The 25891-nt window shown below is 41.1% G+C and overlaps 1 protein-coding gene across 1 annotated transcript in view; it reads right to left on the bottom strand.

Moving 5' to 3' along the window:
• LOC133611375 (nardilysin-like) overlaps positions 1-25220 on the bottom strand; it is an 84896-nt gene extending 59676 nt beyond the window's left edge. Inside the window, exons 1-5 of the mRNA XM_061968094.2 lie at positions 24952-25220; positions 20746-21103; positions 13197-13422; positions 12941-13022; positions 3389-3542 (exon numbers count right to left, since the gene is read on the bottom strand). Of these exons, the coding sequence (XP_061824078.2) occupies positions 3389-3542; positions 12941-13022; positions 13197-13422; positions 20746-20927 (644 nt within the window). The 5' untranslated portion in view covers positions 20928-21103; positions 24952-25220. The remainder of the gene's footprint in view (positions 1-3388; positions 3543-12940; positions 13023-13196; positions 13423-20745; positions 21104-24951) is intronic.
• Positions 25221-25891: the final 671 nt, after the last annotated feature.

Raw genomic sequence — 25891 nt, 5'->3', positions numbered from 1 at the left:
CAATATACAACAAAAAAGCAGTTTGGCTAATAAAGGTAAAGTCTAAAAAAACAGGCTCTGTTCTTCTCCAACATGAGGTTCAGTGCAACAGTTTGGCCAACAAAAACAAACAAGAGGGATAACCTCTCACATCTAATACACAATATTTGTGCCTCACTGACAACACAGTGTGTTGACACTTCACAGACTGAATTATTTCCATAAGACGACAAAACAATGATGTTATTGGAACAGTGACAAAGTTAGCAGTTAAAAAAAAGACGAATGGCCATCCTAGTAAACAAACGGCAAGACTTTCTAAACAAGTTGTCACCAACACCTGCTGTGTGGTATAACTCAGTCACAGCAGCTGATTGTAGGACGCTGTGTTTAGAAAATTAGTGCAACATCAAATATTTTTGTCCTCCTCTGTATACTTTTTGTGTGGGACAAATGTGTCTGTCTCTAATATTGTCCACACATGTCCCAATCTAATAACCACAGTGCGCTCTTAAACGCACACCGAGACTCCACTGAAATGAAGAGAGTAAAATTATGTAAAACGAAGCGATCGGCTACGTTTACTCAAAGGGAAAATGTCCAGAGCAAGGTCAGTGTAGTTGCTGCCATGTTTGCCAAACATGGCAGCCAAACGACGCTGTTGCGCATGCGCCGGCCCGGCTGCAACTCTGTTTCCAAGAAGTAAGCGGTGTTGACTAAAATGCATTAATAAATGAAGTTTTTTCTGTAATTAAAAATGTAAGTGGCATTACCAACCGTCTGGAATTTTACCACAGTTAATCATTATACCGTTTACCGTTACATCCCTTGTCTAGAGGATTATAGAACAGCATCTCTGTTGGGATGTAGCAGTCAGGCGTACACATAGGGGGAGGACGAATTGATCCATATATTTATTGGTCGTGTTGATACCAAGGGTAGTATCCATATATGATCGAAACTCGTGTGAATAGATCCATATTTTCCATCCATTCATCTATCTTGTTCCGCTTATCCGAGGTCGGGTCGCGGGGGCTGCAGCCTAAGCAGAGAAGCCCAGACTTCACTCTCCCCAGCCACTTCGTCCAGCTCCTCCCGGGGGATCCCGAGGCGTTCCTAGGCCAACCGGGAGACATAGTCTTCCCAACGCGTCCTGGGTTTTCCCCGTCGCCTTCTACCGGCCGGACGTGTCCTAAACACCTCCCTAGGGAGGCAATCGGGTGGCATCATGACCAGATGCCCGAACCACCTCATCTGGCTCCTCTTGATGTGGAGGAGCAGCGGCATTACTTTGAGCTCCTCCCGGATGACAGAGTTTCTCACCCTATCTCTAAGGGAGAGCTCCGCCACCCGGCGGAGGAAACCCATTTCGGCTGCTTGTACCCGTAATCTTGTCCTTTCGGTCATAACCCAAAGCTCATGACCATAGGTGAGGATGGGAACGTAGATTGACCGGTAAATTGAGATCTTTGCCTTCCGGCTCAGCTCCTTTTTCACCACAACGGATCGATACAGCGTCCGCGTTACTGAAGACGCCGCACCGATCCGCCTGTCGATCTCACGATCCACTCTTCCCTCACTCGTGAACAAGACTCCGAGGTACTTGAACTCCTCCACTTGGGGCAAGATCTCCTCCCGAACCCGGAGATCACAAAATAATTTTTTGGTTGTTATTGTTAATGTTTACAAACTGAAGGAATAAGTCCTAGGACACAAAATGTATTTGAAGGCAATGATTTAAATGGGTAGTCGATAGTAGTTTTGGCTTTTGTAGTAGACACACACGTACGGATGTTGTTTCTGGACTTCAGCTCAGCGTTCAACACCATCATCCCAAAACAATTGGTAAGCAAACTGGCCCTCCTTGGATTCAGTGCCCCCCTATGCAACTGGCTGATTGACTTCCTGACAGACAGACCCCAGTCTGTGAGAGTGGGCGACAACACCTCCAGTGCCATCTCCCTGAGCACCAGCTCCCCCCAGGGCTGCGTCCTGAGTCCGCTGCTGTTCACATTGATGACCCATGACTGCTGCGCCAGGTCCAATACGAACCACATTGTGAAGTATGCGGACGACACAACAGTAGTGGGCCTCATCCGTGACAACAACAACATGGACTACAGGGAGGAAGTGAAACATCTGGTTGACTGGTGCAGAACCAACAACCTGGTCCTGAACGTCGACAAGACCAAGGAGATCATTGTCGACTTCAGGAGGCACCAGTCCAGCCACACTCCACTCTTCGTCATAGGCACAGCAGTTGAGATCGTAAGCAGCACCAAGTTCCTGGGAGTGCAGATAACTGACAATATGACCTGGTCCCTACACACCGGAGCTCTTGTAAAAAGAGCTCAGCAGCGCTTGTACGTTTTGCGTCAGATGAAAAGAGCATAGCTCCCTCCCCCATTCTACAGAGGCACTATAGAGAGCCTACTGACCAACTGCATCTCTGTCTGGACTGGAGCCTGCAGTGCTTCAGACTGGAAGTCTCTGCAGAGAGTGGTGAGGACGGCGGAAAAGATCATCAGGACTCCTCTTCCTCTTATCCAGGAAATCGCAAAAAGCCGCTGCCTGACCAGGGCTCAGAAAATCTGTAGAGACTCCTCCCACCCCCACCAAGGACTGTTTTCACTGCTGGACTCTAGAAAGAGTTTCCGCACCCTACGTAGCAGAACCCCCAGGTTCTGTAACAGCTTCTTCCCTCAGACCATAAGACTCTTGAACGCATCATAATAATTCCCTCAATTCCCCCCCAAAAACGGATTAACTCGCTGGAATATAAAGACAATATAACATACATCCATAAACGTGGATGCATATGCAAAAGTGCAATATATTTATTTGTACAGTAATCTATTTATTTATATATGCACCTTATTGCTCTTTTATCCTGCACTACCATGAGCTAATGCAACGAAATGTTGTTCTTATCTGTACTGTAAAGTTCAAATTTGAATGACAATAAAAGGAAGTCTCTCAGATGTATTAAAAAGAAGTGTAGAAGTAAAAACAAAAAAAAGTACCGATCTAGCAGAGGGTGTTGTCTCACAGGTCAATTCATTCAACATTTTCTAGCACCGGAAGATTGTTTGACAAGACGTGACAGGCTTGTTTACAATTACCTTTTACTGCAACCCTTTTAGGCAGCAAACAAAGTAAAATACACTATTGCTACATTGAATTATCTGGATAAATCTTTGCCATTCCAAATAGGGATGTCGTTACATCTCATTGATTAACACTTTCTTTTTAATCAGAAAGGCAAATGGCCTCAGGCTTACTCGAGTTGTTGTTATATGCCTGTTTTTTAACTTAAATCTTTCCATTCCCCTGCCTTCACCTTTTAAATGTTAGCCCTCAGATGTCCTTTTCTTCTCTTTTAACAAAAGCACCTGTGATCCCTTCTCACCTGTCGAGCGCCTCTTTGAAGCCTTTCCTCTGCACGTCAAACTGGAAGACGGTCCTCTCGCAGTCAGTGGAGGCGTTGTCGCTTCCGCCGTGCTTCTTGAGGAAGGTATTGAAGCCGTTTTCCGAGGGGTACTTCTTGCTGCCCATGAACACCACTGGCTCGCACGGTTGGGAACAGAGCACAAAGTGTGAGTCAGATGACAAGACGCTTCAGCCTTCAGCCACTCATGATTACGCTTTTGCGGCTCTTTTGTTTCGTGCGGACGGCAGTTATGTGCTGCGGGAAAATTTATCATCAAAGTTGCTACCGAAAAGATGGCTCTAAATATGGCTGTAAATACTGGCTGACGGCTTTTATGGCGAGCGCGTTTTCAGATAGGCCATCAGGAGTTGTTCGACAAGACCATCAGTGCAAGAGAAAGACAATTTGTCCTCTGAGAGGCAGCAAGAGAAAGGAATGAGATTTATAAGGAACGTTTTGCTTCTGCAAAACATGGACATTTTACATCCATGAACGCTACTGTATGCAGTTGTTTTGCTTTAAATCATACATTGGCTGGGGATAGGTTGATTGGCCATAATGTGAGTGTGAATGTTGTCTGTCTATCTGTGTTGGCCCTGTGATGAGGTGGCGACTTGTCCAGGGTGTACCCCGCCTACCGCCTGAATGCAGCTGAGAAAGGCTCCAGCACCCCCCGCGACCTCAAAAGGGACAAGCGGTAGAAAATTGATGGATGGATGGCTTAAGCTGTTGCCACGTAGAGCTCTTAGACACCTACTTAAGTGGGTATTAAAACATTATGGACCAGCCAGGACACCTTACGCTGCGTGCTGTCTTTGGCGGACATCCACATTATTATTCAAATCTTCCAGCCAATTACTAGTGTTCTTTAAAAGTAACAATATGTAATAGTTTGCCCTTAAGAAAGGGCTTTAAAATGAAGTTGGCGGTGCACTAGCTTGTAATGAGGCTGACACCCTAAATGTCTCCTTTGGTAGCCTTTGCAAAATTTTGGATCAGCCAAGACACCTTTCATGTTGTGTTAGGGCGAGCATTAGCTTTCATGTTGTGTTAGGGCGAGCATTAGTGCTGACAATAATTTATTTCCCTTGTACATGCATTCACTAATACAGTGTTTCTTAAAAGGAACAGCACTTTTTTTTCTTTTTTTAAAAAAATGTTGCCTATTGTTCACAATCATTATGAGAGACAAAAACTGTTAGAATAATTGTTTCTAAATTCCATCCATCCATTTTCTACCGCTTATTCCCTTCGGGGTCGCGGGGGGCACTGGAGCCTATCTCAGCTACAATCGGGCGGAAGGCGGGGTACACCCTGGACAAGTCACCACCTCATCACAGGGCCATGTTTCTAAATTATCACAAACATTTTGTATTACGTTGTGTTCCTGACAAGAAGACAAAAAGGCTGTCTTTGATATCTACCAAGAGTAAGGCTCGTAAAACTCCACTGTGTAGGGGGGGGAAGCAAGATGGTGTTCCTGTGTTCTTTCATGTATGGTAATCAACAGAAGGATGTTGTTCTGCCCAAGGACTTCAAAGCAGACAGATGGCAAGATCTGCCCAATTTCCAGACGAACTCTTTTTGAAGTATTTTACAAACTCTTTTTGAACTATTTTATGGAACTCTTTTTGAACTGACATTTTCTGTGAATTGTTTACGACCTTTTCTGTGAACTTTTTTGCGACCTTTGTCCTTTGGAAACAGCGGTGGCTATGTGGTCGGGGAGGGTCCAAAATAAAAGAAGGAGGCATACAATCTTTTGGCAGAGCGTGCTGGAGATTGCAGAAGGATACAATGTCCGGGCGACTCTCCTCAATATATTGAGTCCAAATTTAATTCTGTCTCGGTTTAATTATTTGCCTCTTGTCTTGTTTAATAGATGTCATCAGTGTTTGAACCTGACAAAAACACTTTACGATTTTAAAGATGATAGAAAACGCTTGAAAGATGGGGCTAATGGAAGTCACTGTTGTAACGTTTAAAGTCCTCTAAAACAACTTCAAAACCCTTCAGCAATGTTTAGTAAACACATTGCAAATCTATCTATAATGCAGTAACAGACACGTTCATAACAATATGTAATTTGTTCAATATTTACCGTATTTTGATCATTTTAATCATTTCAGGGACTGATTTCTTTTGCGCTTTGATCGGTTTCCATAGCAGCGCACGTCTTGACTTCTGGCAACATGTGTGTTGCTACATCCAGAATCAAACACGAGTGTGTGTTCTAATCATGGCAGACTTGGTAACAGACAATGAAAATGACTACTTTTGGACAAATGAGGATTAACAACCTTTTACTTTTGAAGCTAAATATACTGCTGCTTATAGAAGCGAGCACAAAGGAAGAGTGAGACGTTGGAGCAAACAAAAGCCGGGAGAGAAAGATGAAAGCGATTTTGACGCTATAAATATGGAGCTTGGAGGCAAGCTATTTTGACATAAATGGATTGCTTACCCCAAAATTAACAGGAAACGTTTCCCGGCCAGCTGGACCAGACAAACAACAGTCCACTGAGTAAGTCACTTAAAAGTCGATCACGATACACGCAGTATGTCATGCGTGTTAGCACAACTACAGTACATACGCTGTCTGGCTAGCTCAGCTATGTACAAACAAAACATTAAAATGTGGGCTAATACTTCGCAGATATTGTAATATGAATGTTCATGTTTTTCAGTCAGTACAGATTGGTGTCGTATCGCAGTGTTGTGCATTACAAACTCAAACCCGTTTTGTGTTGTTGTAGAAGCTGGCTTATCTCTTGCCAAAGTTAGCCTTTATGGCTAATACCTTAGCACGCCGATGTGTAGGATCGAAAAAGAGTTCCTCAGAATTCGCTCTTACAATAACAATGTCGCTACAGTTTGGTTATTATACAGGTTAGGGAATGTAAATTAAGTCTTGTTGATGGTATTTAAACACATTTTGAAGTGATTTAGAGGTAGAATTGATTGCCACCATTAGCTGCATTGCTAGCCACCGAGAACAAGATGATTTGTATATGTTAGAAAGAAAAAAAAACGAAAAACTTTTGTTTTCTTGTCTCTCATAATGATTGTAAAATTCTAAAAAAAAAGTGCAGTTCCCCTTTAACCATTGTTGGGCCACCAAAAAAATATCTTTCTCAGCTGTAGTCTGTGTGGGCCACAGCGGTACTCAGATGTAATAAACTTTTCCACCACTTGTGGCAGTAATGACAATCTAAAAAAAAAAGAAATCTGGAGCTAAAACCAAATATAATTTTCTTAAGTGCAAAAATTATGACTAAAGTGCTGAAGCTGTGTTTTTTATTTGCACTTTGATTTTATTTACACTGTATTGAAGAAACATATATTTTATTATTATTATTATTATTAATTTAGTTCGATTTTTTTCATTTCAGCACTGCGTATTTGTATGTGAATTTATTTTTCATCAGTTTCTATGAGTCCTTTCTTTTGCAGTATATTTGATTACTGGTAGTATTTTTTTCTTAATCAGCCTGACCTAATCTTGATAATAATCTTTGTGATTAACACATGGTTTCATATCGTTCGACAAGGTTTATTTTGTTAAACTCTCAGTAGGTTAGACAATTATTGAACGCAATCAAAATCAAGAGTAAGATGACTTATTCAGTGTTAATATTTGAGTGGGCCCGGACCCCTCTGTAGTAGAAAAGTTGGGCCTCGAGGTCTGAAAGGTTAAGAACCCCTGCACTCAAGCAACAATATGTAATATCTTTCCCCTTAAAGCACAGGCATCAAACTCCCAGCCCTGGAAAAAAAAATACGCGCAGAACCATTTAAAAATGAACACTTATTTGACCTGCAGGTAAGAAATGTTGTCACACAGTCATCAACATTATTTTTCTCATACATTTCTACTCTTAGATACAATAGCCGCCCAAGGTCACAGTGATGTTAAAGTTAGTAGGATGCACTGCACTAACCATTCTTACTAAAAGTGCCAGATTACCAACAAAAATAGCAATATTTAACTAAATAAATAACACAACTAAAAACGACACTACTTTAAAGTACCAGTAGAGTAGAAAAACAAGTTGCCTCTCTACTGAAGCTATTATTATATGTATCTTATTTATGACACCAAAAGACTTCCAAAGTTGCAAATAAACAAATATGATCACAATAGTATCAATCTCGCAGAGATTCTTGAGCAACTTTGAGAGTTAATGAGGAAGCCAGTCACGTGATCCCTGACGTAGTGTTAGGAACCAAACATCCTTTCCTAATCAATAACAATGCTAATCAAGCAGACTTTGTGAGAGCCAACAACGATTACTTTGGAAAAAGTACGATCAAGAACCTTTAATTTCTGAACCCGAACACAAAGTGGATGAGCAATCATTTTAAGACGCCGAGTACTAAACGGATGCAGTTATATTCTAACGCTATAGAATTAGCAGTATTGCTAGGTGCTAAACATACTAACTAACAGTGACGTGCGGTGAGGTTCTTGGCTGGTGAGGCACTGACTTCATCACAGTCAGATTTACAAACATATGAACCCTAAAGAGTATCTTATTCACCATTTGATTGGCAGCAGTTAACGGGTTATGTTTAAAAGCTCATACCAGCATTCTTCCCTGCTTGGCACTCAGCATCAAGGCTTGGAATTGGGGGTTAAATCACCAACAATGATTCCCGGGCGCGGCGCCGCTGCTGCCCACTGCTCCCCTCACATCCCATGTGGTGATCAAGGGATGGGTCAAATGCAGAGGACAAATTTCACCACACCTAGTGTGTGTGATAATCATTGGTACTTTAACTTAACTTTAACTTTACACATACAAACTGTAGCACACAAAAAAGCACATTTAATAAAAAATACGTTATTATGGTCTTACCTTTACTTATAAGTGCGGGAACAGTGGTGTTCGTGTTGGAGGAGTTGTGAATGAATGAAATATGAAATCCGTGCTGCAGGTATACCTAATGTTGTGTCCCTGCAGTCATTCACGGCTCCTCCGGCGCGAGCATTGTTGTTTTTGCACTTTTTGGCTTCTTGTTAAGTGACTTTTTTTGGGTGGATTCGGTCTTGCACGTGGAGGGTTTGGGTGTGGGCTTTGGTTGGTGTGGCGCTCCCGTCGGGGGGTGCACTCTGCGGCGGATGTGCAATAACCGGCACCAGGAGGCGGGATTACGCGAGCCTCACACAGTGCGTCTTCGCAGCAGTTTTATGATTGCTCAGCACAAGAAATACGTTACACACATACAGTTGTTGACAAAATACACTGTACATTATATACCTCAGCTAACTAAACTATGGAAATGTATAATATAATTCATATAGCAATACGGTCTCACTGCACAGCAGGCCAGCAGTTAGCCGAGTCCGCATTCCTTGTTGAGGCACTACTGAGTGACGTGCCTCAACTGGCTGCTGATCACCGCACCGTCTCTTCTCAGTATTTGAATGGCAAATGTGAAAATTCAGCGATTTTGAATAATAATAATCTAAAACTGGTGAAGTTAAACGGAAAATAACTTTATAGTATAATCACTGGATACATATAACAATTTAATAATTTTTTTTTCTTTTTACATTTTTTTTCTTTCCATGATGGCAGGTGAGGCCACGCCTCACCTGCCTCCAGTGACCGCACGTCACTGCTAACTAACCATAACAAACCATAATAAATCAAACACTTATTGCAATATTGCCATTCTTGCGACCGAAGGGATGCTCACATAAGAAGAACCAATTAACATTAACATTTTTTTGGCTTCAACAAGCATATTTTTGCCATCTCAGGGATGTCAAAGTTGACCAGTCTCTCGGTCTATGGCCACTTTTGTCTACTACCAGGTGAGACATGCATTAATCATTATCTAGAATTAACTTTTAGCAAGTTAGAGACGAAGCAGAAGCAGCCGCCGGCTTAATGTGTCAACAATAGCAGCGTAAGCTAGCATTAGCTCACTGCTATCAATGCGCTGCTAAAATATGCCGTCTGCGTTGGAGCTTATAATAACAACATCGCTCATATTTGGTACATTTTCAAGTCATGACATGTAAATGGAGTATGTTGGCGGTTTCTGGATGTTTTTTAAAGGGTGTAATGGGCACAACAGATGACCCTCGATCTGTTGACTCAATTATTAGCTACTTATTTACAATTTCAAATGCATATAAACAGTCAAGCATATGTGTTCTTGTCTTACATAAGGATTGTGAACGATAAACAGCACATTTCTTTCCAATTTTTGCATATTCCCAGTATGACGGATTTGATAGCATGGTCAGAGTGCAGAAGCAATACTACAGTGACGTAGAATCTACGGAAATTGCAGAAGCTATTTGGAGCGGAATATTCAAAATGGCTTACTGAATTTGTAGCATTTTGTGATGTTTAGACGGTATTTTCACCTATTTTGCGGATAAAATACAATTACATATGGTATATTTGATACAAAGAATCACAATTAAGCATATAAAGTCAACTTGTTTTTTCCACTCTACTGGTACTTTAACTATTAAACCCTACCTGTACAAAACAACACATTAAAAATGCACGGTAACACAGTCAAAGGTAATAATTGTTAACTACAGCAAGGCATGATGGGGAAACGCCTGCACCTAAGACTTGGCAACTTGTCTACCAATATAACAAATCTCCCTCCTGATGTTTTTGTGTGCATAGAAAATACTGTAGCTTTTAAAAGGACATGAGCAGGTGGTCGATCAACAATCACCTTGTTAAAAACAAACAAACAAGTCACAGCCGTTTCTCTGCAAACACACACGCACGCACACACACACACACGCACACACACTCTCTCTTGTATTTGTTACCTTCTTGAGACCTCCGAAAAATGCCTACCTCTTCAAAGGACTACCCTTTCTAGCTATATAAAGATTTGTATTTACAACATTAATAATATATACATACTATGTAAATATAAAAAAGGTAAGCTTTGTTATTTATTAATTTTTTTGTAATTGGTTTTTCATCTTCATTATTTGCTTCAAGTTATTACAGTATGTCTCTATATACATATTTTATTGTTTATATTAATTTTGGCCAAAGGGGGCGCATTTCAATTTCTTACACACACACTTGTTATTATATATGTTGACCAGAGGGAGAGCACTTCAATTTTTTTCACACACTTGTTATTACATATGTTGACCACAGGGGGAGCACTTTTAAAACCGACACACAGTCAATTTGAGAAATCCCTTCTTTTTGGGACCACCCTAATTTTGATAGACTTCACCTCCAGGGGTGCAAATGAGACATTCTCTATGAGATGCAAAGATTTTCCGTACTGGGACCGTGATTTTGGTCCTAACTTGTTCACCGGTCCTCATATGGAAGGTACTTTTCCTTGTTGATGTCTCAAGAAGGGTAGAAATACAAGAACACGCACGTCCTAGTAATAAATATTGTGATTGTTGGTCCAATTCACTGTATTTTCTTTCTTGATTTTCATAACAGAAACTAAATGCTTAGTTGTTGTGCAGGAAAGCCAAGTGCTTTATTCAACACGGATGACCACATTATAGCGTCTTTATTGCCAGACTAATATTTGTAGCAGCAAATCAAATGCAAACAAACGTATCCTTTTTCTCATTACTGTCACCATCACAGCAGCACGGCACTCGTTATGCCAATCAAAATATGTTACGTAGCGATCCACAAATAAGTCCAACTTTGTCTTTCATCGATTAATGTTTAATTTGTGGATGTAAAGACATGATGTGTCTCCAATCTTTCCTTCTCTAAATACCGTGAGTATCTAATGAAGTGAGGTAGTAACAAGCATGCCCTCTTGGTGACAACAAATGGTTGAATTACTTTTTGTTTTGCAGGTCAACGTGTTTTAAATATTTTGCTTCTGAGATAATGTTGCTGATCAATTTATTTAATTTTATTATTCAGTGTCTAACAGTGGGGCTTCACGGTGGCAGAGGGGTTAGTGCATCTGCCTCACAATACGAAGGTCCTGAGTAGTCTTGGGTTCAATCCCGGGCTCGGGATCTTTCTGTGTGGAGTTTGCATGTCCTCCCCGTGACTGCGTGGGTTCCCTCCGGGTACTCCGGCTTCCTCCCACTTCCAAAGACATGCACCTGGGGATAAGTTGATTGGCAACACTAAATTGGCCCTAGTGTGTGGATGTGAGTGTGAATGTTGTCTGTCCATCTGTGTTGGCCCTGCGATGAGGTGGCGACTTGTCCAGGGTGTACCCCGCCTTCCGCCCGATTGTAGCTGAGATAGGCTCCAGCGCCCCCCGCGACCCCAAAGGGAATAAGCGGTAGAAAATGGATGGATGGAGTGTCTAACAGTTCAAGTCGGTCAATATTTAAAAAAAATAAGGATTCATTTATTTTTTTGACTTTCAGGGAAATTAATTCATTTTAAATATTTTTTATTACAGACTAAAAATCAACGTTGATACAGTTATTCTTTGCTGGAAGTTGATCTATAGTTATTGTTTTGTGTTTTCTTTAATGTTAATAAGGATGCAATGTTATGCAAAGGTGTACTTATAACAATTTAATGGATAAATGATACTATTTATAGTCATGACCAAGTGGTGGGGGGGCGGCAAAATATTTTCTTCTTTTGAGGGGGGGCATAATTCAAATTAAAAAGTTAAAGTACCAATGATTGTCACACACACACTAGGTGTGGTGAAATTATTCTCTGCATTTGACCCATCACCCTTGATCACCCCCTAGGAGGTGAGGGGAGCAGTGAGCAGCAGTGGTGGCTGCGCTCGGGAATCATTTTTGGTGATTCAACCCCCAATTCCAACCCTTGATGCTGAGTGCCAAGCAGGGAGGTAATTGGTCCCATTTTTATAGTCTTTGGTATAAATAAGAAAAAAACTACTCTAAAGTAAGGGATTTTTATTTGAGTACAATTTGTGGCTACTCTACCCACTGCTGGGTAGGAGATAAGTGTTAAACCTGCCCCCAAAATAAAGTGTTGTTGTTGCCATGGTAATCACCTAATCACCAAGACCACCAATTGGGAGCAGCCAGGGTTTATAAATAATAATGATAATAATAATTAGGGTTGGCGCTAACCTTAGTTTGTCATTTAAAATAGCCATGTCTTTGTCACTTAATGTTACTGTAATGTTAATCAACGCCCAAAAAGGAAATCCAAATATAACATTTTTGTACTAAAATAATTTCACAATCTTACTTTATTTTAAATTTCAACAATAAAATTGGCCTTTTTTTAATGTCACTTATTTTTTTAAACTAAATACGAATGCAATATGCTCGTGGTCATTGTCGGCCAGGCGGGAAAAGAGGTTGAAATGAGGAATTAGAGAGACAGAGCAGGTCCTGGAACACATTTAACAGCTTCTGCTGCCTATTAATACGGTTTTATCTCGTCCAACTCAGAGGTGCAAACATATATGGAGGATGTCAGCCTCAAATGTATTGCTGATGGCTAACCATGTAAAAGGCGGGAGCAAATTAACCTTTTGGAAAGTGCGACCACCCCCACCCATCCCTCCCTCCTTTCTGCTTTCACTGTAATTACTATAATTACTCACTGTGTTCTAGAAAGTGGGCAAGGCCGGGAAGGTCACTGGGGTCACTGAAGCTGCCCACTCCGACACACAATGCTGCCGCACACTGACACATATAAAACATCAAATATGATTTGTGTCACATTTTCACAACAGTGATATTGATGTCAGATACCGGTTTTCACCAGGCCTCTTGATTAGGTACACCTGCACCATGTAACTAAGTCACTGGATCGCACAGGTGTACCTACTGTTGCAGGCCGTGTCACGGTGGTGATACCTGCTTGTCTGCATGTCCTCTACTCTTCTTCCCCTCTCCGTCGTCATCCTCATCGTCGCTGCCCTCATCAGAGTCCTCCTCCGTTTCGTCGCCGGAGTCATATTCTTCCCCCTCCTCCTCCTCCTCCCCTTCACTCTCCTCCTCCTCCTCCTCCTCCTCTGATCCCGCCAAGCCTCTGTAGTCCGAGATGAGGAGCGCTCGGAGACCGTTGTCCAGCACAATGTACCTGAAGAAAGGACAGCTGTGAGCGTATTTTCCCAAATAGCGGCCTCCACTTTAATAGACGCCACGTGCGCTGTACACTTGAATTAATAAACACGGCGCCTCAAAGAAATGCGTCTTTTTTCGCATTGCAGGGGAAAATATACCTTTACTATAACTTGGGTCAGCAACCCGTGGCTCTTGAGCCGCATGCGGCTCTTTAGTGTCACCCTAGTGGCTCCCTGGAGCATTTTTTTTTTTTTTTTTTAAATTGGAAAATGGAAAAAGATGGGGGGAAAAATTTTTTTTTTTTTTTTTTTGTTTTAGTATGTTTTTTGTTTGAGGACAAATATGACACAAATCTTCCCAATTGTTAGAAAGCCCACTGTTTAATATGTTTGTGTGTATGCTTCACTGATGACAGTATTTGATGAACATCGTTTTGTACTACTAATTTTGGCGGTTCTTGAACTCACCATAGTGTGGTCTGTGAAGCGACAGTTTGTTTATATGTAAAGTCTTCCACTCCATTGTCTCATTTTGTCCACCAAAAGTTTTATACTGTGCGTGAATGCACAAAGGTGCGCTTTGTTGATGTTATTGACTTGTTAGGCATAATTGGCCAGTGCATGACTGCACGCTAATCAATGCTAACATGCTAATTAGGCTAGCTGTATGTACAAATTGCATTATTATGCCTCATTTGTAGGTATATTTGAGCTTATTTAATTTCCTTCACTTATGTCCTCTGTGTATTTAATTCATATTTGCATTATCTGTATGTAATATTGGCTGCATTTCTGATTATTTGTGTGCCATGTTGTTCCAGACCACAGCAAACATTACCTAGCTTGCCAAAGATCGTAATAAATCTATTAAAAGAAGACAGCCTACTGTTTCCTTTAACTTGGACACACATCTATACCTTTGGCCATTAAAAGCCAGTAATTTCCAGGAGTTATCTCACCTTCTGAGTAGCCTCTGATTTACTAATGGTTTCTAATGTTGTAAAAATGTGTAGAATAAATATTACATTTCAACATTTCTGTCAACGAAGATTTGCTATTATAGCTATTATAGACACTTACGTCATGTGTTGCCTTCATTATAACCCTTATATACGGCTTTTAATTTTTTGCGGCTCCAGACAGATTTGTTTCCAGTATTTTTTGTCCAATATGGCTCTTTCAATGTTTTGGGTTGCCGACCCGCTATAACTGATACTACACTCTGAGGTGTACGGATACAAAGTTGGTTAGAAGTTAGCCTGATTGATGGTTTCCTTGGGCCGCTTCCTTAGTTCGATCGCCTCCTTAATCCATCGTTTGAATTTGTTACTTTCTGTCCCGATGATTTTGCTGTTGTCCCAGTCCATGACATGGTTATTTGATATGGCTGATTGTAAGATTTCCTGTTTGAATTTTTGTTGTAGGATTCTTGTAAACCTTGCACTTGTCTCTTTTTCGCATTCTTTCTGATGTTCTTTCTTCTTTGTGTTGAATGTCCTCTCTGTTTCTCCGATGTCAGATTTTTCGCATGATTTACACGGGATTTCGTAAATTGCATTGCATTTCTTGTCTTGTTCTATTTTGTCTTTTGGATGTAAAAGCAACTGTCTTGTTTTTGTGTGAGGTTTAACTGTGTTTTTTCATGGTTCAGTTACCCCCCTAATGTATGGTAAGGTTATGACCTCTTTGTTCTTTATTTCAGGGTTTTCTTAGGGTTTCTTCTTTTTTCCTCGTTTCCTTGTTTTTTACTTGTTGTTCCCGTTTTTTGATGGCCAAGGTTGGATATTGGCAGTTTTTGAGTGCATTTTGATGTGTTTCTCTTCTTTTTTTCTATCTTGTTCTTCTGTTATGATATTGGCCCGTTCATAGAGTGTTCTCACGACTGATAGTTTGTGTGCTGTGGGATGTTTGGAGGTCCAGAGTAGATATTGGTCGGTGTGTGTGGGTTTTCGATGAACAGTAATGTTTGTGGTGGATTTTCATGTCAGGTAGACTTGACAGGTCTGCCTGGTTGGCCACGCCTATAAGAACAGCTGAAAGGCAACACGTCACAGTGGTCAGGTGACCCTTCGGAAGAAGACTGCAGATGGCAGTCGAAACATGTCAGGTAAAGATTCCATCTATCCATCCATCCATTTTCTACCGCTTGTCCCGTTCGGGGTTGCTGGAGCCTATCTCAGCTGCATTCGGGCGATGGCGGAGTACACTCTGGACAAGTTGCCACCTCATCACAGGGACAACACAGATAGACAGACAACATTCACACACTATGGACAATTTTTAGTGTTGCCAATCAACCTATCCCCAGGTGCATGGCTTTGGAGGTGGGTGGAAGCCGGAGTACCCAGAGGGAACCCACGCAGTCACGTGGAGAACATGCAAAGGATGCCCAGGATCGAACCCAGGACCTTCTAATATACCGAAACTATGGTTTGATTACAAGAAAATTTGAAAGAGTATATGAGGTATTTGATGTTGGACTATGTAGGCGCCTGGTACTCTCTTCAGTAGAATCGGCCACTTTTTGAGCAAAAAAGGCATTTACATTAGCTGTGCTATGTCATAAGAAAAAGTCATTTGTAACTAGATGAGGCAAATCCTGAAGGAATTGCGTGTGAATGCTCCAATGCTGAAGTAGAACTGAAATCCTGGATTTTTTTTAGAATTGTTGAAGTAGAGCACACAATTTCCAAACAGGCTGAATATTTTGAAGTTGGAACAGTTTGAATCAGATGCAAAATGTGGAAATTGTAGAACTTTGAAGAATGTCCCATTCATTTCAATGGGAATGTCCCAAAAATGTGGGAATTTCGGGAAAAGCGGGATTTTTTTTTATAAAATGTTAAAAGACTTCAATGGTCTGGATGAGTTAAAATGGTTGGTGTTGACATTTTTCAACCCGGTCGAGAAATGTTGAAGTAGTAACATGTTGACTTGAGAAATGGTATTACGGAATTCCTGGAATTTCGGGAAAATCTGGAATTTTTCCAGTTCAAAAAACAACTTTGTTTTTTGTCCTGATTAAAAGGAATGTTTTGGCGGTGAAACGGTTGAAGTGGGTTGAAAAATGTGGGAGGAGTAGTCGCCAGAAAAAAGGGTGGAAATAAGGCTTTGGAAAACCAGGAATTCTGGAAAATACTGGACTTTTTTTTAACTTGGAAAAAGGATAGTTTAAATTTCCAGGATGGTGGAATGTGTTGAAGGTGGAATGGTATGAATAGGTTGAAAAATGTGGTAATGGTGTAAGTTTGAAAAATGGCCAAATCATTTTGAATGGAAAAATGTCCCGGTAAACATGTAATTTGGGGAAATCTGGGAATTTGTCAAACGAAAGCCTGCGATTCTCGAATGGGCTGAACAGTTTGAAGTTGAATATAGGCTGAATATTTTGAAGTTGGAACAGTTTGAATCAGATGCAAAATGTGGAAATTGTAGAACTTTGAAGAATGTCCCATTCATTTCAATGGGAATGTCCCAAAAATGTGGGAATTTCGGGAAAAGCGGGAATTTTTTTTATAAAATGTTAAAAGACTTCAATGGTCTGGATGAGTTAAAATGGTTGGTGTTGACATTTTTCAACCCGGTCGAGAAATGTTGAAGTAGTAACATGTTGACTTGAGAAATGGTATTACGGAATTCCTGGAATTTCGGGAAAATCTGGAATTTTTCCAGTTCAAAAAACAACTTTGTTTTTTGTCCTGATTAAAAGGAATGTTTTGGCGCTGAAACGGTTGAAGTGGGTTGAAAAATGTGGGAGGAGTAGTCGCCAGAAAAAAGGGTGGAAATAAGGCTTTGGAAAACCAGGAATTCTGGAAAATACTGGAATTTTTTTGAACTTGGAAAAAGGGTAGTTTAAATTTCCAGGATGGTGGAATGTGTTGAAGGTGGAATGGTATGAATAGGTTGAAAAATGTGGTAATGGTGTAAGTTTGAAAAATGGCCAAATCATTTTGAATGGAAAAATGTCCCGGTAAACATGTAATTTGGGGAAATCTGGGAATTTGTCAAACGAAAACCTGCGATTCTCGAATGGGCTGAACAGTTTGAAGTTGAATATAGGCTGAATATTTTGAAGTTGGAACAGTTTGAATCAGATGCAAAATGTGGAAATTGTGGAACTTTGAAGCATGTCCCATTCATTTCAATGGGAATTTCCCAAAAATGTGGGAATTTCGGAAAAAGCGGGAATTTTTTTTATAAAATGTTAAAAGACTTCAATGGTCTGGATGAGTTAAAATGGTTGGTGTTGACATTTTTCAACCCGGTCGAGAAATGTTGAAGTAGTAACATGTTGATTTGAGAAATGGTATTATGGAATTCCTGGAATTTCGGGAAAATCTGGAATTTTTCCAGTTCAAAAAACAACTTTGTTTTTTGTCCTGATTAAAAGGAATGTTTTGGCGGTGAAACGGTTGAAGTGGGTTGAAAAATGTGGGAGGAGTAGTCGCCAGAAAAAAGGGTGGAAATAAGGCTTTGGAAAACCAGGAATTCTGGAAAATACTGGAATTTTTTTGAACTTGGAAAAAGGGTACGGTAGTTTAAATTTCCAGGATGGTGGAATGTGTTGAAGGTGGAATGGTATGAATAGGTTGAAAAATGTGGTAATGGTGTAAGTTTGAAAAATGGCCAAATCATTTTGAATGGAAAAATGTCCCGGTAAACATGTAATTTGGGGAAATCTGGGAATTTGTCAAACGAAAGCCTGCGATTCTCGAATGGGCTGAACAGTTTGAAGTTGAATATAGGCTGAATATTTTGAAGTTGGAACAGTTTGAATCAGATGCAAAATGTGGAAATTGTGGAACTTTGAAGCATGTCCCATTCATTTCAATGGGAATTTCCCAAAAATGTGGGAATTTCGGAAAAAGCGGGAATTTTTTTTATAAAATGTTAAAAGACTTCAATGGTCTGGATGAGTTAAAATGGTTGGTGTTGACATTTTTCAACCCGGTCGAGAAATGTTGAAGTAGTAACATGTTGAATTGAGAAATGGTATTATGGAATTCCTGGAATTTCGGGAAAATCTGGAATTTTTCCAGTTCAAAAAACAACTTTGTTTTTTGTCCTGATTAAAAGGAATGTTTTGGCAGTGAAACGGTTGAAGTGGGTTGAAAAATGTGGGAGGAGTAGTCGCCAGAAAAAAGGGTGGAAATAAGGCTTTGGAAAACCAGGAATTCTGGAAAATACTGGAATTTTTTTGAACTTGGAAAAAGGGTAGTTTAAATTTCCAGGATGGTGGAATGTGTTGAAGGTGGAATGGTATGAATAGGTTGAAAAATGTGGTAATGGTGTAAGTTTGAAAAATGGCCAATTCATTTTGAATGGAAAAATGTCCCGGTAAACATGTAATTTGGGGAAATCTGGGAATTTGTCAAACGAAAGCCTGCGATTCCCGAATGGGCTGAACAGTTTGAAGTTGGAACGGTTTGAATAGGGGGAAAATTTGTAAGTTAGAGCGCGCCAAAATCTGGAGAAGTAGAAGAAGTCGAAGAAGTTTAATAAATAGATGAATTTTGGTGTAGAAAACCATATGTGTGAATGCATTGGAGCATTCACACAATAATCCAATCCAATCCACTTTATTTATATAGCACATTTAAAAAAACAATAGGAGTTTCACAATGTGCTGCACAGAAGTTAAGACAAACATACTAGAAGAGTCAGTAATATAAAACATTAACTATAAAATAGTAAAATACATAAAATACATCGGAGAAAATAAAATAGACTAAAATCACACAAATCTCATGCTGGTTTGAAAGCCAAAGAGTAAAAATATGTTTTAAGACGTGATTAAAAAGTCATCAAAAAGGGAGAAGTCCGAATAACAATAGGGATATTGTTCCAAAGTTAAAAAAAATACACTATCACCTCTGGATTTTAGAAGAAACTGATCGGCTGACCTCAGAGACCTTGTGGGGGTGTACATTTTTAAAAGGCCTGACATATATTGTGGCGCTACTCTGCTAAGAGATTTAAAAACAAACAACAATATTTTAAAACGAATTCTAAAATAAACTGGGAGCCAGTGAAGGCACTCTAAAATGGGGGTAATGTGTTCATGTTTTTTTAGTGGCAGTTAAAAGGCGAGCAGCAGCATTTTGGACTAACTGCAATCAACGTGATTGAGGCCTGGTTCATTCCAATGTAGAGGGAGTTGCAGTAGTCCAAACGTGATGAAATAAAGTTAAAAGTTAAAGTTAATGTACCAATGCTTGTCACACGCACACTAGGTGTGGTTAGATTATCCCCTGCATTTGACCCATCACCCTCACCCCCTGGGAGGTGAGGGGAGCAGTGAGCAGCAGCGGTGGCCATGCCCGGGAATCATTTTTGGTGATTTAACCTCCAAATCCAACCCTTGATGCTGAATGCCAAGCAGGGATGTAATGGGTCCCATCTTTATAGTCTTTGGTATGACTCGACCTACCGATCTCACTAGGCCACTGACCAGTGTGGGTCATACTTGCCAACCTTGAGGCCTCCGAATTCGGGAGGACGGGGGGGGGGTTAGGGGGTAGCAGGGGGTGTATATTGTAGCGTCCCGGAAGAGTTAGTGCTGCAAGGGGTTCTGGGTATTTGTTCTGTTGTGTTTATGTTGTGTTACGGTGCGGATGTTCTCCCGAAATGTGTTTGTCATTCTTGTTTGGTGTGGGTTCACAGTGTGGCACATATTTGTAACGGTGTTAAAGTTGTTTATATGGCCACCCTCAGTGTGACCTGTATGGCTGTTGATCAAGTATGCCTTGCATTCACTTATGTGTGTGTAAAAGCTGCATGTATTATGTGACTGGGCCGGCACGCTATTTGTATGGCGGAAAAGCGGACGTGACGACAGGTTGTAGAGGACGCTAAAGGCAGTGCCTTTAAGGCACGCCCCCAATATTGTTGTCCGGGTGGAAATCGGGAGAAATTCGGGAGAATGGTTGTCCCGGGAGGGGCACTGAAATTCGGGAGTCTCCCAGGAGGGTTGGCAAGTATGGTTTGGGTGGCACTGGGAGCAGGTAGGTAAAGTGGAGTGGAGTCTTTGGTATGACTCAGCCGGGGTTTGAACTCACGACCTACCGATCTCAGGGCGGACACTCTAACCCCTAGGCCACTGAGCGTCGTTAAAAGATAAAACTGATTTAATCTTAGATGATAAAAACTCAACGGAGTTAACCTGCTGCTCCAATTTAAAATCTTTGTCGAACTTAAATCCAGGATTTAATAAGTGGTGGCTTAAACATATTGCACAGTGTACTTTGTCAAATGTGTCCAAGATGGTACAAATAAAGGGTTGACAATAGTGTAAACTGCAAAAAGGTGTGTGGAGTTGGGATTTACCTCAGGAACATTACCTGTATTGTTTAGTATCACTTGGAGATTTAATGATCTCACTGTCTCCTTGGTTGTCTTCGACCCCTCCTCCTCCTCCTAGTCCTGGGTCTGCCACATGTCTGCACCCCTCTGGTTCCGGATTCCCGGCTGAACGTGGAGAGTCTGACGCCGGGGCGTTTCTGGACTTGAACGTCTGGGGCATCCTGGGGACTTTGTCACCGTGGGCCGACAGCAAGCGGCAGGCGTAAACAAGCGGAAAGCTCGCTGTCGCCGGTAATGTCCTCCTCGTCAGCGCGGCCACGCAGCGTGTCAGCCTGGAGGCAGCGATGATGATGGAGAGTGCGTGTGGCAACGTGGGCCGTTAGGGAGCACAAACGACTAAGAGGAGAGGGGGTAAAAAAAAAAAAAGGCCTGTAAGGTCTGATAGTCTACTGTCACACACACACACACACACACACACACACACACACACACACACACACACACACACACACACACACTCGCCAGGCGCCCCACAATGCAGCTATTCATATTGACTCTCTGGTGCTTTCGCCCATTCAGCAGAATGTCAGCTAAAACTGTGATCCAGCCACGACAGCGTGTTTACATATGCCGCGGTCAATGCGAAACACGCGATGTCTTTAAAAACCCACCCAATTTTCTCAATAAAAACACCCACAAGAAGTAGGTGTTGTCTACGCCAGTGTTTTTCAACCATTTTTGTGCAAAGGTGCATTTTTTTCTTTGAAAAAATCCGAAGGGACGCCACCAGCAGAAATCATTAAAAAATGAAACTCAGTAGACAATAAAAAGTTGTTGGATATGAATTTAAACCATAACTAAGCATGCATCACTATAGCTCTTGGGTGTACTGTCACGACTAGATATTATCGGCCGATAAATGCTTTAAAATGTAACGTCGGAAATTATCGGTATCGGTTTCAAAAAGTAAAATTTATGACTTTTTAAAACGCCGCTGTACGGAGTAGTACACGGACGTAGGGAGAAGTACAGAGCGCCAATAAACCTTAAAGGCACTGCCTTAGCGTGCCGGCCCAATCACATAATACTTACGGCTTTTCACACTGAGGGTGGCCGTATAAACAACTTTAACACTGTTACAAATATGCGCCACACTGTGAACCCACACCAAACAAGAATGACAAACACATTTCGGGAGAACATCCGCACCGTAACACAACATAAACAAAACAGAACAAATACCCCGAACCCCTTGCAGCACTAACTCTTCAGGGACGCTACAATATACACCCCCGCCCTCCCACTTAACCTCCCCAACCCCGCCCACCTCAACCTTCTCATGCTCCCTCAGGAAAAGCATGTCCCAAATTCCAAGCTGCAGTTTTGAGGCATGTTAAAAAAAATAATGCAATATGCGACTTCAATAATAAATATGGCAGTGCCATGTTGGCATTTTTTTCCATAACTTGAGTTGATTTATTTTGGAAAACCTTGTTACATTGTTTAATGCATCCAGCGGGGCATCACAACAAAATTAGGCATAATAATGTGTTAATTCCACGACTGTATATATCGGTATCGGTAATTAAGAGTTGGACAATATCGGAATATCGGCAAAAAAGCCATTATCGGACATCTCAAGTCACGACCTGTCACATCACGCCGTGACTTATTTGGAGTTTTCCCGTGCGTAGTGTTTTAGTTCTTGTCTTGCGCTCCTATTTTGGTGTCTTTTCCTGTTTTGTTGGTATTTTCATGTTGCAGTCTTCCTTTGAGCGCTATTCCCCGAACCTGCTTTGTTTTTAGCGATCAAGAACATTTAAGTTGTTGCTATCTTTTTTTTGTGTGGACATTGTTGATTGTCATGTCATGTACGGGTGTACTTTGTGGACGGTGTCTGCTCCACACTCTGTAAGTCTTTGCTGTCGTCCAGCATACTGTTTTTTTTGTTTTTTTTACTTTGTAGCCAGTTCAGTTTTTGTTTCGTTCTGCATAGCCATCCCTAAGCTTCAATGCCTTAGGGGCACTCACCTTTTGTTTACTTTTGGTTTAAGCATTAGACACCTTTTTACCTGCGAGTTTCCTCCCGCTGTCGCCTGCATATTGTGATCACAACAACGCATCGTCGTTGTTCACGACATCTACAAAGTAATTAACTACCTGCTGCAACCTACTGATATGGAAGAGAATACAATGGTTACTCTGCCGAGCTCTAGACCAGTGTTTTTCAAACTTTTTTGAGCCAAAGCACATTTTTTTGCGTTGAAAATATCTGGAGGCACACCACCAGCAGATATCATTAAAAAACGAAACTCAGTTGACAGGAAAAAAGTCGTTGTCGCAATTGTTGGATATGACTTTAAACCATAACCAACCATGCATCAATATAGCTCTTGTCTCAAAGTAGGTGTAGAGTCACGACCTGTCACATCACGGCGTGACTTATTTGGAGTTTTTTGCTGTTTTCCTGTGTGTAGTGTTTTAGTTCTTGTCTTGCGCTCCTATTTTGGTGGCTTTTTCTCTTTTTTTGGTATTTTCTTGTAGCTGTTTCATGTCTTCCTTTGAGCGATATTTCCCGCATCTACTTTGTTTTACCAATCAAGAATATTTCAGTTGTTTTTATCCTTCTTTGTGGGGGCATTGTTGATTGTCATGTCATGTTTGAAAGTACATTGTGGACGCAGTCTTTGCTCCACAGTAAGTCTTTGCTGTCGTCCAGCATTCTGTTTTTTTTTTTTTTTTACTTTGTAGCCAGTTCAGTTTTAGTTTTGTTCTGCATAGCCATCCCTAAGCTTCAATGCCTTAGGGGCACTCACCTTTTGTTTACTTTTGGTTTAAGCATTAGACACCTTTTTACCTGCGAGTTGCCTCCCGCTGTCGCCTGCATATTGTGATCACAACAACGCATCGTCGTTGTTCACGACATCTACAAAGCAATTAACTACCTGCTGCAACCTACTGATATGAAAGAGAATAAAATGGTTACTCTGCCGAGCTCTAAACCAGTGTTTTTCAACCTTTTTTGAGCCAAAGCACATTTTTTTGCGTTGAAAAAATCTGGAGGCACACCACCAGCAGATATCATTAAAAAATGAAACTCAGTTGACAGTAAAAAGTCGTTGTCGCAATTGTTGGATATGACTTTAAACCATAACCTACCATGCATCAATGTAGCTCTTGTCTCAAAGTAGGTGTAGAGTCACGACCTGTCAAATCTTATTTGGAGTTTTTTGCTGTTTTCCTGTGTGTAGTGTTTTAGTTCTTGTCTTGCGCTCCTATTTTGGTGGCTTTTTTCTCTTTTTTTGGTATTTTCCTGTAGCAGTTTCATGTCTTCCTTTGAGCGATATTTCTTACTTACTTTGTTTCACCAATCAAGAATATTTCAGTTGTTTTTAAGTGAGTGAATTATATTTATATAGCGCTTTTCTCTAGTGACTCAAAGTGCTTTAAATAGTGAAACCCAATATCTAAGTTACATTTAAACCAGTGTGGGTGGCACTGAGAGCAGGTGGGTAAAGTGTCTTGCCCAAGAACACAACTGCAGTGACTAGGATGGCGGAAGCAGGGATCGAACCCGGAACCCTCAAGTTGCTGGCACGGCCGGTCTACCAACCGAGCTATACGGGTTGGTAGTTTTATTCTTCTTTGTGGGGGCATTGTTGATTGTCGTGTCATGTTTGAAAGTACATTGTGGACGCAGTCTTTGCTCCACAGTAAGTCTTTGCGGTCGTCCAGAATTCTGTTTTTGTTTACTTTTTAGCCAGTTCAGTTATAGTTTCGTTCTGCATAGCCATCCCTAAGCTTTAATGCCTTTTTTTAGGGGCACTCTCCTTTTGTTTATTTTTGGTTTAAGCATTAGATACCCTTTTACCTGCGAGTTGCCTCCCGCTGTCGCCTGCATATTGTGATCACGTCAAAGCATCGTCGTTGTTCCCGACATCTACAAAGCAATTAGCTACCTGCTGCCACCTACTGATATGGAAGAGTATTACACGGTTACTCTGCCGAGCTCCAGACAGTACAGACACTCAACAACGGCACATTATTTACGCATTATGATTACTGGTTTGCAAAACATATTGTTAACCCAAATAGGTGAAACTACCCAATCTCTCACGGCACAGCAGACTGTATCTCACGCCGGTGTGCCGCGGCACAGTGGTGTTAACTACGCGTTAAATAGTTATATTTGCATTCGAAGTTTAAGCACAACTTTAAAGTAAACACAAGCCGGCGTGACAGACCTGCAAGCTTCCGGTTTCTCTGAGGAAAATGAAGCACGTCAAAACAAGCCGTGCTGTGATTGGATGAGACGGTTTTGTTGAGTCACTATGAGGCGCCGTGATTGGATGGCGTTTTTCTCGCTAAATCCATAAGTTTATAGAACACACCAAACCTCAAATAGACGCCTTCTTTTTATCTCACAGGGGAAAACATAAAATATCGATTAACTTTCACCACTAAGTTTTGGCAGCGTTTATAAGTAAACAACGGCTATTAGCCTACTGTCTGTGTTGTGGGCCCTTGAGTAAAAGCGATGCGAATGACGCCCCGACGAGGAGGGCTGCGATTGGCTGAAAAGTTCAAGCGAGTCACTATGACGCCATCTGATTGGAAGAGGGAACCCGGAAGTCATCAGATGTTATCATGTTGTAAAAATGCTTACTCATTTCCTCTTTCTCCTGTAAAAATTTAAATGATGATATTTATATTGAATTTATTTATTTACCATAAATTGATTAACGTGGACCCCCGACTTAAACAAGTTGAAAAACTTATTCGGGTGTTACCATTTAGACTTAGACTTCCTTTTATTGTCATTCAAATTTGAACTTTACAGTACAGATAAGAACGCAATTTCGTTGCATTAGCTCATGGTAGTGCAGGATAAAAGAGCAATAAGGTGCAGATATAAATAAATACATTACTGTACAGATAAATATATTGCACTTTTGCATATGCGTCCACGTTTATGGATGTATGTTATATTGTCTTTATATTCCAGCGAGTTAATCCATTTTGGGGGGGGAATTGAGGGGATTATTTTAATGCGTTCAAGAGTCTTATGGCCGGAGGGAAGAAGCTGTTACAGAACCTGGAGGTTCTGCTACGGAGGCTGCGGAACCTCTTTCTAGAGTCCAGCAGTGAAAACAGTCCTTGGTGGGGGTGGGAGGAGTCTCTGCA

Source organism: Nerophis lumbriciformis, linkage group LG08 (assembly GCF_033978685.3).
Source record: "Nerophis lumbriciformis linkage group LG08, RoL_Nlum_v2.1, whole genome shotgun sequence".
NCBI classification, from domain to species: domain Eukaryota; kingdom Metazoa; phylum Chordata; class Actinopteri; order Syngnathiformes; family Syngnathidae; genus Nerophis; species Nerophis lumbriciformis.
Note: the sequence above shows the minus strand (reverse complement) of the source record. Positions and strands in the feature narration are given on the sequence as shown.